This window comes from Mus musculus, chromosome 7 (genome assembly GCF_000001635.26).
Source record: "Mus musculus strain C57BL/6J chromosome 7, GRCm38.p6 C57BL/6J".
Classification (NCBI taxonomy): Eukaryota; Metazoa; Chordata; class Mammalia; order Rodentia; family Muridae; genus Mus; species Mus musculus.
Window position 1 is genome coordinate 13554648 of NC_000073.6, and position 17278 is coordinate 13571925.

Consider the following 17278-nt stretch of genomic DNA (forward strand, 5'->3'; position numbering starts at 1 on the left):
TGGCTAGCATCCCATCCCATGCACTGAGGTCATTCAGTGAAAAGAAATTTTAAATACAGGTAGGTCTCCTAATTACCAGATTTTATTCTTTTGTATCATGATTTCAGATGATGTAACCACTTACTGCAAGTTGTTCCCCTGGGTCATAAACCTACGATGTGAGAATTAATGTGCGTTGTCTATTTCCACCCATCCTAGGGAAACAAGACATCAATGTTGATAAGAGAACAGAAGTTTATTAACAGATTTCTCCATAAAGATAAAGGATTAATTACATTTGGAGGAACATCTGATGTATCTATAACTCCTGTCTTCTAAAACACACAAGCATACCTAAAAACTGAGGTGAAAAAAAACATGTTAGAATGAATGTCTCAGTTTCCCCTACTGTCCCAAGATCAACATCACATGTATCTCCTTCCCTAATAAATAGTAATTTTTGCTGTCTAATGAGATATCAAAATAGCACCAGTCCATGGGGCAGGAGATGTGTCCTAAGAAAAGTGTATATATTTCTGATTGTGAGAACTGAATATACATTGTATTTTTATAACAAAGTAAGACATACAGTCAATGGTTTGAAAGACATTTAAGTCATTGATCACTGTCAATGTTCAAGAAGTTGGCTTTAATCAAAAGTCTCACATATGGATGGTGGACAATCTCCAATTACTTAGATATGTATGCACACAGGAATATGGGGGAAATTTATACATTCACAGGGAAAATTCTACAATATCTTTTAAATGACAATTGAGCCATAGTAGCAAAGGAGAAAGCAGAGTCAGTTATATTTTAAAGGCATAAAAATTGTGCATCTGTGTAGATGTGTAGGGAGGAACAAGATGTCACACGTTGATTTGTTAGCTGTTATGATGCCCGTGGAAGGGAGTTTCAGGGGAGAATATAAACAATGCTCATGTTTACTTTATCTTGTCATGTGCTGCTTCAATGTTTCAGTGAATATCTATCTCACTTTCATTTTGTAAATCAAAACAATTTTAAAACTGAAACTCAATGCATACATAATGAAATGCCTATTTAGTATTCCTTGTTATATGACTGGATTGGGAAACACCTAAGAGACACACTTTCAGGCACATCAGGAAAGGTTAACTGAGGAGGGAAAACTCATCAACAGCTCTTGGACTGAGGGCGCAGACAACATAATGGACAAAGGTGGAAGCCAATTGATTACCAGCATATGTCTTTTTGTTGTCAGACACAATGTGATCAGCTGTCTCATGCTCTCACCCCTACACCTCCCTCACCATGATAGACTGTGTCCTGCATCCTCACATCCAAATGTGAATGAAACTAATCCTTCCCCTCCTTTGCCAGATTGTTTTCCTGGAGTGTTTTGTCACAGGAATGACAAAAAGATCATATATGATTATAATCATTAGACAGCATGTATAAACACACCAGCGTATTATACTTGCCAATGACCCAGTACACTTGTTCTGCTAGTGGCTTAGTTTGTGCTACAAAACCAGAGCTGAATATTTCCTACTAGTACCACATGGCTTGATAAGCCTGTTGTACTCCACAGGAGATACTTCACAGGAAGTATTTGTTGCCCTGTAACCGAGTCATAGCCCAGAGATCTAGATCTCAGGCTCCTTATCAATCAACCTAATGCTTTGTTTCTCTTTCATAGCTCAGCGAGGCACTGATCTACCTTCTCCCATTGTCTTACTTGTTAGGAGAACATTGCTTCCATTTTCCATCTTGGTTGTAATTTTCAGTCAATGAACACCAACTCCGATTCAAAATATAGCCCTCCTTGGTGCACTTCTTAATGAGCTTCTGTTTGAATTGGAAAGGGAAAATACACTTTGGGGGATCTGCAGAGAAAGATGGGTAAAGAATGAACTATGAACACTGTTCTCAGATTAATCCCTGCTGAGAAAACAGTCAGTTATTTTTTCTTTCTGCCAGATTGTGTTGAAGTTTTGCAAACTGTGCAGAAATGAAAATATATGAACCTTATTATTTCTAAAATCCCAATGTACTCTCTTTTTGGTTCCTGGCATCTGATGTATGCCTTTGTAGGATTCTTACCCTGTGCTGTACAGTACCGCCACCTTCCTTGGAATTGAAAGTCAAGAGAACACCAATCATAGTCACTGTGGAGGGAGATACAACTGTAGTGGAATCCATCAGCATAAACAAATGGAAAAACACAGCTATCAGTAGAAATCTCTGGAAAACAGAAAAATTTTAGCATACAAAATAAGATCATGTAGGAGACTGACTTTCAAATGCTTTGTCTTTGAAAATGTTCTCACTCAGTTAGACTTCAGACTCACTCCTTAGGCCAGGGCTTGCTTGTAGCTCATGTTACCTTTCCTGTCTAGCTTTGTGAGTGCTAAGATTGGAAGCTTGAGCTGTCATGCATAACTGGGACTTGACTTTGGAACACCTATTTTGGCAGCAACATAACAATTTTTCTCTCATCATCCTCACATACACCTGAAGCTGATGTCACTTGCTGCCTCTCACACTTGTAATACAAAATTTCAGCAAAATTTCCAAGGAAGTCTCATTTTGGCCCAGAGCTGGGTTCAGGTTGGAGATGCTGGCTTCCTCATAAAAAGTTCTTTAGCAAGGAGGGATCTCATTTATCAAAGTTCACACTCTTTTTCATCTTTCTTATCATCTATGTTGATTAGGTAGATTGGTCTGTGGGCATATCTGTAGGGTATTTTCTTGACTAATGATTGATATAGAAAGGTCTATCTCAATGTGGGTGGTGTTATTCCTGGGAGGTTTGTCTGTTTTGTACAAGAAATTAAGATGAACAAGTAAGGGAGTGAAAACCAGCTGGCAGCATCCTTCATGTTTTCTTCCTCTGCCCCTGCTTCAGTTCCTGGCCTTGATTTCCTCAATGATGAATTGTGATTACAAAGTGTTAGCCAAATAATCCCTTCTATTCTCAAGTTGAATTTTGTATTTTATCACACCATCCAAATATAAGTAGAATTGAAATTGCTGCCAGGAGTGGGGTGTTGCTTAATATGGACCTCAGTGTGTTATTCCTTGGGAATACCGTGAATTGACCGTGAAGCTTTTTACTGGAAGGAACGTTTCCTTAAATATTACTACTTCTGATCCTGCTTAAGTTCCTTCCAGACTTCCTTCAATGATAGACTGTGATTTATAAGTGTAAGCCAAATCCCCTTCCCCAAGTTGTTTTAGGTCACCAGTATTTATTTATTTATTTATTTATTTATTTATTTATTTATTTATTTATTTATTTATTTATTTATTTAATATTGCAGCTCCTTCTCATTTTTCTTCCCCAAGTTGTTTTAGGTCACCAGTATTTATTTATTTATTTATTTATTTATTTATTTATTTATTTATTTATTTAATATTGCAGCTCCTTCTCATTTTTCTTCTCCCAGTCCTATCCTCACATCCCTTCCACCATTTCCTCTCCTCTTGACCCCAGAGAATAGGAGATCGCCCATGGAAACCAAACCACTGAATCTGTTTCCATTAGCTACTGGGTAAAGCCTCTCAGATGACAGTTATGCTAGATTCCTGTCTGCAAGCTTAGGGGAGTATCATTAATAGTGTCAAGGGTTGGCTCTCTCCTATGGGGTGTATCTCAAGTCGAGCCAGTCATTTGTTGGCCATTTCTCCAATTTCTGTTCTATTTTTATCCCTGAATATCTTATAGACAGGATATACTTTGTGTCAAAGGATTTGTGATTGGGTTAGTGTCTTCCCCCCTCCATTGGAAGTCCTGACTGGTTACAGGAGGTAGCCTCTTAGAGCTCAAAACTGTCCACTGTTAGGAGTCTCAGCTTGGACTCACAGGAGCTTCTCCCAATCCAGGTCTCTAGTGTATCCTGGAGATGTACCTACACAACAATTTCTATTCTTTCTCTCACCCCTCTTGAGTCCCTACTCTCCTCACACCTGATCTCCATCCATGTTGTACTCCTCACCCCTTCTCATACCAAGTTTTGTCCACCCATCCATTTCCAATGTCTGTTTTATTTCTTCTTATGAGTGAAATTCAAACCTTCTCCCTTGGGCCCTCCTTGTTACTTAGCTTCTTTGGGCCTACGGATTGTAGCATGCTTATCCTGTACTTTATGGTTAGTGTCCACCTATAAGTGAGTTCATACCATATGTGTCCTTCTAGGTCTGTGTTACCTCACTCTGGATATTTTTTAGTACCATCCATTTGCTAGCAAATTTCATGATGTTCTTGTTTTTTAAAAGCTAAGTAGTGTTTCATTGTGAAAATGTACTATATTTTCTTTATTTATTCTTTGAGGGACATCTAGGTTGTTTCCAGTTTCTGGCTATTATGAGTAAAGAAGCTGTGAACATAGTTGAGTGAGTGTCCTTGTAGTATGGTAGAGTAAGTATCTTTTGGATATTTGCCCAAGAGTGGTATAACTTGGTCTTGAGGTGGAACTATTTTCAGTTTTCTGAGAAACTGCCAGATTGATTTCCAAAATGATTGTATAAGTTTACATTCCCAACATCAGTAGAAGAGAGGTTCTCTTGCTTCACATACCCCCCAGCCTGTGCTATCCCTTGAGGTTTTGATCTTAGCTAGTCTGCTGGATGTAAGATGGATTCTTAGGGCAATTTTTGATAAATTTCCTTGATGACTAAGGACTTTGAACATTTTAAAATTGCTTCTTGCCATTCAAGACTCCTCTGTTGAGAATTCTGTTTAACTCTGTACCCCATTTTAAAATTAGGTTATTTGGTTTTTTTTGGTCTTCATTTTTTTTTGGATTCTTTCTATATTTTGGATATTATCACTGTCAGATCTAGGGTTGGTAAAGATTTTTTCCCATTCTGTAGGGTATAACTTTGTCCTATTGACAATGTTGTTTGCCTTACAGAAGCTTTTCAGTTTCACATGGTCTTATTTGTTAGTTGTTGATCTTAGAGACTGAGCTCTTAGTATTCTGTTCAAGGGAATGTCTTCTGAAATAATGTGTTCAAGGATATTCTTCATTTTATTTTTCTACTAGGCTTAGTATATTGAGTTTTACCTTGAGGTATTTGATCCACTTGGACATGTGTTTTGTGCAGGGTGATAAATGTGGGTATGTTTTCACTATTTTATATGCGTATATACAGTTAGACCAGTACCATTTGTTGAAGATGTTCTCTTTTTTCCTTTGTATGATTTGAGTATTTTTGTTAGACACCAAATGTCCATAGGTGTGTGGGTTTATTTGTGGGTCCTCACTTCAATTCCATTGATGAGCCTATTTTTATGCCAATATTATGAGTTTTTATTATATTTCTCTGTAGTACAGGTTAGATCAGGGATGATGATACCTCCAGAGTTCTTTTACTGTACTGAATAATTTTAGCTATCTAGGTTTTTTGTGTTTCCAAATGAGGTTGAGAATTTTTTTCAAGGTCTGTAAAAAGATTGTTTTGGAATTTGATGGAAATTGCATTGAATCTATAGATTGCTTTTGGTAACATGGGCATTTTCACTATGTTAGTTTCACTGATTCATGAGCATGGGAAGTCATTTCATCTCATCATATCTTCTTCAATTTCTTTCTTCAGAGGCTTGAAATTCTTGTCACAGAGGTCTTTCACTTTCTTGGTTAGAATTACACCAAGATATATTATATTATTTGTAGCTGTTGTGAGTGGCATTTCCCCTTAATTTCTTTCTCAGTAGGTCAGTGTTTTATCAATGTAAGAAGGAACCAAACTGAGGCCCCTTTCAATAAAACTCCTATTTTTGAATAGAGGTCAAACAAGTTTTAAGTTCCTAAGACCTCCCTGGATGAGCAACATCCCAGTTGGCAAGTTGAGACATAAATCATGAGCATGTTATTCTGCCACAGCTGAGCAAACCAACCGATGGAAAGACAATAAATGTACCACAAAGAAATGTTCTTAGGAAAGTCCTGTATCCTGAATTCTGATTAGTGAAACATGCAACTATAATTTGGCACAGGTGATTATGGCTTTGACTCTGGAACCTTTTTCATTATGTGCTTTCCTGACTTATCAAGATGTCCAAAACTTCTTTCCAAGTTCCCCACTGCCCTCCACAAATATTCTTTGTCCTGTCAACAGCAGGAGCAGCAGGAGCAGCAGGAGCAGCAGCAGCAGCAGCAGCAGTAGCAGCAGCAGCATATCTTTGTCTTCTCATAATGTATTGCTCCATGGTGAAGGGTTCACTCTTAACTACTAACCCACCTCCACTGATTATGTACTTATATTTTCTTGATCTTAAAATAAGAAATAGTTTCAGATGGCTTATGCTCTGAGCATTAAAATTTTCTGTTTGTAATAGGATAGCTATATTACTTACCTCAATTTAAGAACCCATGGTATATATATATATATATATATATATATATATATATATATCCAAATATTATTTTTAACATGTATAAGTATATAATTATTATTTGTCAATGACAAAGGAAATAATAAAATGCAGAAACCTACATTGTCTTATCTTGTTCCTAATGGAGAAGGGAGTATTTTTCTTGAGTGACCAGGAGTTGGTCACTAACCTGGATCTTCAATATCTGGTTTGACCACTATGACCCATTTCAGAAGAATAATGCAAGAAAAGTTACATGTCTAAAAAGTGTCAGAACCTCCTCAAACCTAATGCTTTATAAGGGGTGATAATTTAGTTGCTGCCCAATAGAGTTGGTTGCTTACCTTGTTCTGGAGGATGTAAATGAGAGATCAATTCTGAAAGACAAAATGAATGGGCAAAATGTAAGCCACCTCCCAAAAACTGCATTCCCAGACTAACTATGAAATACATAAAACATTCTGCAATGTCATATCAAGTTGGAGTTGAGTATTTATCCTGGAAATGTCACATCAAGTTATGAAAACCAGGAAGTCTGGAGCTGACCCTGTGCCACAGTTTTTCATACCCAAGCCCTGCCTTGAGAGAGTTAATATCTCAGGAGTGCTGACACATCTGGGGGCACAGGTAAGATCATCACTTCTGCTCAAATATCTGGCCTAAGAGGGACCCACCCAGAGCTCTCAGAACACAGGAACTGAGGAACAGCCTGGGACAGGATCCTTCCAGGTTCCATCTGTGCCTGCAATTAACCCTGTGCCACAGCTCTCCATATCCAGAGCCTACAAGGAGAGAGCAGGTCTCCCAAGAGTGCTGACATACCTGAGTACACAGGTAAGACCAACACTTCTGCTCAAATTCCTGGCCAAAGAGGGACCAGCCCAGAGCCATCAGGACACAGGAACCAAGGAACGGCCAGGGACAGGATCATTCTGGTTTCCTTCTGAGCCCCAGTGCTGGTTCTGTGCCAGCGATCTCCATTAAAGGGTCCCACCAGAAGAGGGTTGGTCTCACAGGAGTGCTGGCACACCTGCGAGCACAGGTTAAGACTACCACTTCTGCTCAAATTCCTGACTCAAGATGTATTTTCCCAGAGCCACTAGGATATAGGAACCAAGGAACAGTTCTGGTCAGAACCCTTGCAGTTTCTCTCTGCACCATGGAGCTGACCCTGTGCCACAGCTCTCCATACATAAATTCCTCCGAGAAAAGACTGGTCTCCTAGGAGTGCTAACACAGAGGCATACATGAGGGACACACCACAGTCAGAGCGAATAGAGCCAACAAGAACCAGAGATAACCAGATGGCAAGAGGCAAAGGCAAGAACATAAGCAACAGAAACCAAAGCTTTTTGGCATCATCAGGACCTCATTCTCCCACCACAGCAAGTCCTGGATACCACAACACATTGGAAAAGCAAGACCCTGATTTAAAATGACATCTCATGATGATGATAGAGGACTTTAAGAAGGACATAGATAACTCCCTTAAAGAAATACAGGAGAACACAGGTAAACAGGTAGAAGCCCTTAAAGAGGAATCACAAAATTCTCTTAAAGAATTACAGGAAAACCCAACAAAACAGGGGAAGGAATTGAACAAAACCATCCAGGATCTAAAAATGGGAATAGAAACAATAAAAAAATCAAAAGGGAGACAACCCTGTAGATAAAAATCCTAGGAAAGAGATAGAAGTGGATGCTCACAGTCAGCTAATGGATGGATCATAGGGCTCCCAATGGAGGAGCTAGAGAAAGTAGCCAAGGAGCTAAAGGGATCTGCAACCCTATAGGTGGAACAACATTATGAGCTAACCAGTACCCCGGAGCTCTTGACTCTAGCTGCATATATATCAAAAGATGGCCTAGTCGGCCATCACTGGAAAGAGAGGCCCATTGGACTTGCAAACTTTATATGCCCCAGTACAGGGGAACACCAGGGCCAAAAAGGGGGAGTGGGTGGGCAGAAGAGTGGGGGTGGGTGGATATGGGGGACTTTTGGTATAGCATTGGAAATGTAAATGAGTTAAATACCTAATAAAAAATGGAAAAAAAAAAAAGAATTACAGGAAAACCCAACAAAACAGGGGAAGGAATTGAACAAAACCATCCAGGATCTAAAAATGGGAATAGAAACAATAAAAAAATCAAAAGGGAGACAACCCTGTAGATAAAAATCCTAGGAAAGAGATCAGGAGCTGTAGATATAAGCATCACCAGCAGAATATAAGAAATAGAAGAGTGAATCTCAGATGCAGAAAATACCATAGAAAACATTAACACAACAGTTAAAGAAAATGCAAAATGCAAAATATCCTAAATCAAAACATCTAGGAAATCAAGGAAATATGAGAAGACCAAAATGAATGATAATAGCTATAGAAGAGAACAATGATTTCCAAATTAAAGGGCCAGTAAATATCTTTAACAAAATTATACAAGAAACCTTCCCTAACCTCAAGACAGAGATGCACATAAACATTCAAGAAGCCTACAGAATTCCAAATAGATTGGACAAGAAAAGTAATTCCTCCCATCACATAAAAACCAAAACACCAAATTCATTAAACAAAGAAGGAATAGTAGAAGCATTAAGGGAAAAAGGTCAAGTAACATATAAAGACAGACCTATCAGAATCACACCAAATTTTTCACCAGAGACTATGAAAGTCAGAAGATACTGGGCAGATGTGATATAGACCCTAAGAGAACACAAATGCCAGCCTAGGCTACTAAACACAGCCAAATTCTCAATTACCATAGATGGAGAAACCAAGATATTCCACGACAAAACTTAATTTACACAATATAATCTAACAAATCAATTACACAAAGGATAATAGTTGGAAAACCCCAACACAAGGAGGGAAACTACACCATAGAAAAGGCAAGAAAAATAATCGTCTTTTAACAAACCAAAAAGAAGATAGCCACGTAAGGATAATTCTACTTCTAATAACAAAAATAATAGGAAACAACAATCACTTTTCCTTAATAGCTCTTGTAACAATAATGGACTCAATTCCCTAATAAAAAGACATAGACTAACAGACTGGCTACATAAACAGGACCCAAAATTTTGCTTAATACAGGAAACACACCTCAGTGAAAAAGACAGATATTACCTCAGATTGAAGGTCTGGGAGAAAATTTTCCAAGCAAATGGTTGCAAGAAACAAGTCAGAGTAGCCATTCTGATATAGAATAAAATCGACTTTCAACTAAAAGTTACGAACAAGGATAAGGAAGGACACTTCATACTCTTCAAAGGAAAAATCTGATAAACTGAACTCTCAATTCTGAATATCTATGCCCCAAATGCAAGGGCACCCACATTCATAAAGAAAACTTTACAAAAGCTCAAAGCACACATTGCAACTCACACAATCATAGTGGGAGACTTCAACACCTCACTCTCATCAATGGACAGATCATAGAAACTAAACAGAGGCATATTGAAACTAACAGAAGTTATGAAACCAATGGATTTAACAGATATCTATAGAACTTTTCACCCTCAAACAAAAGAATATACCTTCTTCTCAGCACCTCATGGTACCTTCTCCAAAACTAAGCATATAATTGGTCACAAAACAGGTCTCAACAGATACAAGAAGTTTTAAATAATCCCATCCCTACTGTCAGATCTTCACTGACTAAGGCTGGCCTTCAATAACAAGAACAACAAAATAAAAACCAAAAGCCAATATACACATGGAAGTTGAACAATGCCCTATTCAATGATAACTTAGTCAAGGAAGAAATACAGAAAAAAATTTAAAAACTTTTTAGAATTTAATGAAAATGAAAGCACAACATGCCCCAAATTATGGGACACAATGAATGCAATGCTAAGAAGAAAAACTCATAGCACTGAGTGCCTCCAAAAAGAAACCAGAAAGAGCATAAACTAGTTGCTTAATAGCACACCTGAAAGCTCCAGAACAAAAAGAAACAAATGCACTCAGTAGGAGTAGATGGCAGGAAATAATCAAACTCAGGGCTGAAATCAACCAAGTAGGAAGAAAAAAATTACACAAAGAATTAGCAAAACCAGGAGTTGGTTCCTTGAGAAAATCAACATGATAGATAAATCATTAACCAGATGGCACAGAGACACTATCCAAATTAACAAAATCAGAAATGAAATGGGAGATATAACAACAGAAATTGAGGAAATTAAAAAATCATCGGATCCTACTACAAAAGCCTATGTTCAACAAAACTGGAAAATCTCAAAGAAATGGACAATTTTCTAGACAGATACCTGGTACCAAGGTTAAATCAGGATCACATAAACCATCTAAACCATCCCATAACTCCTAAAGCAGTAGAAGCAGTCATTAAAAGTCCCCCCCCCCGCCATCCCTCCCCCAGAAAAAAGCCCAGGACCAGATGGCTTGTTCCCAATGAAAGAGCTAGAGAAAAGACCCAAGGAGTTGAAGGGGTTTACAGCCCCATAGGAGGAACAACAATGTGAACCAAACAGCATTCCCAGAACTCCAAAGGACTAAACCACCAACCAAAGAGTACACATGGTGGGACTCATGATGCCAGCTCCATATGCAGCCGAGGATGGCCTAGTTGGTCATCAATGGGAGGAGAGGTCCTTGGTCTTGTGAAGGCTCTATGCCCCAGTGTAGGGGATAGTCAGGAGCAGGAAGCAGGAGTGGGTGGGTTGGTGAGCAGGGGGAGAGGGTTGGCAATAAAAGGATTTGGCTTTTGGTGGGAAACCAGGAAATCGGATAACATTTGAAATGTAAATAAAGAAAATATGTAATATATTAAAGAAGAAAACAATAAAAAAGAAGACCTAATACCAATACTCTTCAAAATATTAGAAACAGAAGGAACACTACCTTATTCATTCTATAAAACCATAGTTTCGTTGATAAGAAAACCACACAAAGACCCAAGAAAGAAACAGAACTTCAGACCAATTTTCCTTATGAATATTGATGCACAAATACTCAACAAAACTCAATCCAAGGACACATCAACATGATCATTCACCATGATCAACTTGGCTGCATCCCAGGAATGCAGGGATCATTCAAAATAGGAAATCCATCAACATAATCTTTGTTTTTCTTAAACAAAGTCAAAGAAAAAAAACACGATCATTTCATTAGATGTTTACTCAATTCTTCATAGAGTTAGAAAGAGCAATTCCCAAATTCATTTGGAATAAAAACAAACAAACAAACAAACAAAAAACAAAAAACAGTATTACAAAAACTATTCTCAACTATCAAAGAATCTCTGGTGGAATCATCATTCCTGACCTCAAGCTGCACTACAGTGCAATAGTGATAAAACCTGTATGGTATTTGTACAGGAACAGGCATGTAGATCAATGGAATAGAATTGAAGACCCAGAAATGAAACCACACACCTGTGGTCACTTGATCTTTGATAAAGGAGCTAAAACCATCCAGTGGAGGGGGGAGGCGATAGGAGATTTTCAGAGGGCAAACTAGGAAAGGGGATAACATTTGAAATGTAAATAAAGAAAATATCTAAGAAAAAAAGAAAAAAAAAGAAACCTATAGGCACTGCACTTAACTTTAGCTGTAAGGAGTTAATGTTTTGCTCAGTGGGGGTCTTTGAAAAAAAAGGAAAAAGAAAAAAGACAGCATTTTCAACAAACAGTGTTGGTTCAAGTGGTATTCAACATGAAGAAGAATGAAAATTGATCCATTCTTATCTTCCTGTACAAAGCTCAATTCCAAGTGGATCAAGGACCTCCACATAAAACCAGATACACTGAATCTAATAGAAGAGAAAGTGGAGAAGAGTCTGGAACACTTTGACATAGGGAGAAATTTCCCTTGCAGAGCACCAATGGCATATGCTCTAAGATCAAGAATGGGCAAACGGGACCTCATAAAATTGCAAATCTTCTGTAAGACAAAGCACACTGTCAATAGGACAAAATGGCAACCAACAGATTGGGAAAAAAATCTTTACCAATTCCACATCTGATAGAGGGCTAATATTCAGTATATACAATGAGCTGAAGAAGTTAGACTCCAGAGAATCAAATAACCCTATTAAAAATGGGGAAGTAGAGCTAAACAAAAGACTTCTCAAATGAGGAAACTAGAATGGCTGAGAAGCACCTAAAGAAATGTTCAACATCCTTAGTCATCAGGGAATTGCAAATCAAAATGTCCCTTAGATTACACCCTACACCAGTCAGAATGGCCAAGTTCAAAAACTCAGGTGACAGCAGATGCTGGCAAGAATGTGGAGAAAGAGGAACACTCTCCATTGCTGGTGAGACTGCAAGGTGGTACAACTACTCTGGATATCAGTCTGTCTCTTCCTCCCCAAATTGGGCATAGTACGACCTGAGGACCCAGCTATACCACTCTTGTGCATATACTCAGATGTGCTTCAACATGTAATAAGGACACATGCTCTACTATGCTCCTAGTAGCCATATTTATACTAACCAGAAGCTGGAAACAACCCAGATGTCTCTCAACTGAGGAATGGATACAGAATATATGGTACATTCATACAATGGAATAGTACTGAGCTATTAAAAACAATGACTTCATGAAATTCACAGGAAAATGGGTGGATCTAGAAAATATCATCCTGAGTCATGTAACTCTTTCATAAAAGAACATACATGGTATATACCCACTGATAAGTGGATATTAGGCAAAGCACAAGGTATACTCATGATACAACTTTTGGACCACATGAATGTCAAGAGGAAGGAAGACCAAAGAGTGGATGCTTTAGTCCTACTTAAAAAGGTGTACAAAATAATTAAGGGATGTAGAAGATGAGAGGAATTTTTGAGGAAGAGAAGAGGGGGAGGGGAAAAAGAGGGGAACTATCAGTTATGGGAGGAGATGGAGGAAATGTACAGAGGGTCAGGAAATTGAACAGAGGTGTGTAGCAATAGGGGATTGGGAATTGTTGACAGCAACCAGAAAGTCCCAGATTCCAGGAAAGCAAGAGCCTCCCAGGAACCCCCGGGGGTGACATTGGCTGAAATACCCCACATAGGCTAGGGAAAACCTGTTGAGAGAGCATATTCAGATGTTAGGTGTGGCCCCAAGGTTGAGGGATGGGGCCACCCACTCATCTCCAAAATCTTAACCCAGAATTACTCCTGCCTAAAGGAAATACAGGGTAAAGAGTGGAACAGAGACTGAAGGCCATCCAGAGACTTCCCCACCTGGGAATTCATCCCACATGCAAACACTAAACCCAGACAATATTGCAGATGTCAAGAAGTGCTTGCTGACACGATACAGCTGTCTCCTGAGAGGCTCTGCCAGATCCTGATCAATACAGATGTGAATGTTTGCAGCCAACCATCAGAATGAGCACAGGGACCCCAATGCAGGCTTTAGGGGAAGGACTGAAGGAGCTGAAGGGGCTTTATCTGGTATCATTGGAAGGGAAGGCCCTTGGTCCTGTGAATGCTTGTGCCCCAGTGTAGAGGAGGTGAGGCAGGAGTGGGTAGGTGGGTGGGGGAACACCCTCTTTGAAGCAGGGTTAGGGGGGACTGGGTAGGGGGTTTGCAGATGGGAAACTGGGAAAGGGGGTAACATTTGAAAAGTAAATAAATAAAATATCCAATTTAAAGAAAAAGAAAAGCCAGGAATTTCTACCTTCTCATATGAGAGCTCAGTTCCAAATGTCTTTCTTATAGTAGGTCAGAATCATCTACAGTATTAAGTACAATTCAAATTCTACCCACTCATTGTTGTTCACCAGCTTTCAACTGAGAAAATATTGTCTGAGAGACAATGGCATATATCAGGGATTAGCAGAATACTGCAGTGGGATTACTGGTATCATGGCGAATGTTAGCCATATGTAAGGAATCTGGGGCAAGGGGGAAAAGTGAAGTCGAAAATAAGGAGAATTTTCAGATAAATAGGGATTAGAATTGTCCTAATCAGTCCTTTATAACCAGGCTGATGGCAACTCAAAATTCAACAGACATCTGCTGGAAAATTGTGGTGAACAGAACATTTTTGTATGAGTATGTATGTATCCTTTGGGTACAGTTGTGGTTCTGAAATTATTATACTTCCAGTTAAATGGATTAAGCCATTCCATATTCCAAAAACAAAATGTAATTTTTCTCATGTGTGGGAGTATATGTATATATGCTCATATCTATATATTATATTAGTCACCACTGGAGCTAGAATTGTGAAACAGAAGATGATGAATATTTGTTTTTAGGTATCTTTCTCATTTAATGCAGTCCATAATCCAAGTCAAGAAATTGGTGCCATGTACTTTATGGGTGTATCCTTCTGTTTCAATTAATCTAATCAAGAAAACTTTTCACAAGTGTGCCTAGAAACTAATGCAATGTAGATCACTCACCACAGAATCGTCTATAATAGGCTTGTCTTCTATGTGACAGTAGATTCTGTCAGGTTGATAGGCATAATTAATCATCACCCAAATTATTATGTGACATGAAATCATAAAGATGTCTCTTAATGAGAGGAAAGAAATTTACAGAAGAGAACAGAGGGTCACAGGAGGCTAGTGGTAGAAGAACATCAACAAAACAAAGGATGTATGAAAAATCCATAGTGAGTATTACATAGAAAATGATAACTTTTATGAGCTTATATTGAGAGTGATAGACATTTGTCATATTATATAACTAACTATATACTTCATAATATTTATACATAAAATAGTGATATTTAAATGCTTCATTTTTTGTTATTTTTAAAAATTTTTGTCTGACTGTCTATCTGTATGTCTGTGTTATTTATTTATTTTCCACTCCATATTGTATTCCCCCATGCACCTTCCTACTGCTCTACATCCCATACCTCCTCTTTATCTCCCTGTCTCCATGTGGATGTCCCCACCCCCACCCCACCTGATCTCTAAACTCCCTGTGGCCTCCAGTCTCCTGAGGGTTAGGTGCATCATCTCTGAATGAACACAGACTGGGCAGTCCTCTGCTGTATGTGTGTTGGTGGCCTCATATCAGCTGATGTATGCTGCCTGTTTGGTAGTCTAGTGTTTGAGAGGTCTTGGGGGTCCAGATTAATTGAGACTGCTGGTCCTCCTACAGGGCTGCTTTTTTCCTCAGCTTCTTTCAGCCTTCCCTAATTCAACAACATGGGACAGCTGCTTGTGTCCATTGGTTGGGTGCAACTATCTGCCTCTGACTCAGCTGCTTGTTTGGTCTTTTAGTGGGCAGTCATGCTAGGTCCCTTTTTGTGAGGGTTCCATAGCCCCAGTAATAGTGCCAGGCCTTGGTCTCTCCCCTTGAGCTGGATCTCTCTTTGGACCTGTCGCTGGACCTTTTTTTCCCCCTCAGGCTCCTCTCCATTTCCATCCCTGTAATTCTTTATGGCCATTTCTTAAATGCTTCATAATTTAGATCTCATAATATACAAATTCACATTAGAGAAACTATGTAGCTAACAAAAACCATTATTTTGCATGGTAATCATATAACTAATGAAAAAAAATCCAGGTAGCCAGGCTATTTTTCTACTGGATGTGAATAGAATAATAACCTCAAAGAACTTACTCAGACTGATACAGAAAGACAATATCTAAGAGCACTTGAGATTGCCATGTGCATTTGAAACTTACAGAGACTGTCAGTGAACATCAAGCTAAAAGGGCATTAATAAATTATCATAATGCAAAGAGTTGCTGAGCCCATACACTAATTTAGACCTTGCTTTGTTAACAACAGACCTTGCAGAAGTTTCTAAATCGATTAATCATTCCCCCCTCTTTCATGAAAACTTTTGTTGCCGTATGAGTACCGAGACCAAGGCTCCGTCATAGGTAAAGTCACCTGTTCAGTGTTCACTCAACAAAGGAGGCAAAGAACACCAGCAGAATCTATGGCTCCCTGCTCTTGATTTGCTTGATTGAAAAGCTATCAGAGAGGGCTGTCTCCAGCTGACATCTATCCTTACTTGCTCTGGACTCTCCTCTTATAACCCTCACCTCCTCTTTTTCACCTCACCTGCATTCAGCTCATACATGTAGACAGCTAGGAACACCCAGTGCACAAGATGGCTCATCACTTCCATTTGCCTGCAGATGGCACACACAGGAGCATACCTTGCCTCTGACTTTATACTCTCTCTTTCTGCTCCTCCTACTCCATCTGCTCACACACACTTTCTCCACAGTGAATTCTTTGTCCTAAATTTCATAGAGTTATTCAACACATTAGAAACATCTACTTTAAAATGTTCTATGGTGTCATAGTGTTGTCTTTTGGGGAGGTTTTGGTTTTGCTAACATGCCAGCCAATCTGAAAACTTTGTTATGTTATTTTTGATCTCTGTCTTTTTCTCTTTAAGACATAAAATAGTTAAGTTATACCCATCTATTCTTTTGAAATCATTGACTTTGTGCAGTTACAGAACTCATTCCATATGTATAGAAAACCAGGAAATAGCAACTCAGAAGACAAAATTTATTTTCTTTTTAAACATTGCCACCCAAGTAACTCTAGAGAGATGATTTTACATTCGGAACCCAATTTGGGAGAGAAATGGGTGCTCTTTTTGATTATGATTTTCCATCATAGCACGATCTCAAATCAGAACTATCACAATTCAATAAACATACATTTCTCAGAATAAAAGAGCCTTTCCCATATCTCTTATTTATAGAATGATATTTGTGGCTGGGAGTTATGACATCCTTGAAATATCTTTTTCCTGCTTTGTTGAAAAATATTCTTCTAGTCCTCTTTACTATGGTCATAACTTTCCCCAAAGACAAGCAGATATGATCCTGAATATTCATGAAGTTATGGAAATTATGATAAACATATACATAATGAGTGAGGCATGCTCCAAAGATTTGCCTCATGTTACATGCTAAAGGACATTTTGATCTGAGACTAGAACATCCCGCCCTGTGTAAAAACTGTAACGAGCACCAGAAAGAACCTAT

The 17278-nt window shown here is 38.6% G+C and overlaps 1 protein-coding gene across 1 annotated transcript; it reads right to left on the bottom strand.

The window, feature by feature from the left end:
- Positions 1-218: 218 nt before the first annotated feature.
- On the bottom strand, positions 219-16420 carry Bsph2 (binder of sperm protein homolog 2). The gene is made up of 5 exons (NM_001080942.2): positions 16335-16420; positions 6685-6717; positions 2065-2205; positions 1700-1847; positions 219-340 (listed from the first exon to the last, which is right to left on the bottom strand). Exons 1-5 carry the CDS (start codon positions 16399-16401, stop codon positions 334-336), a joined length of 396 nt encoding a protein of 131 aa, NP_001074411.1. The 5' UTR covers positions 16402-16420; the 3' UTR covers positions 219-333.
- Positions 16421-17278: the final 858 nt, after the last annotated feature.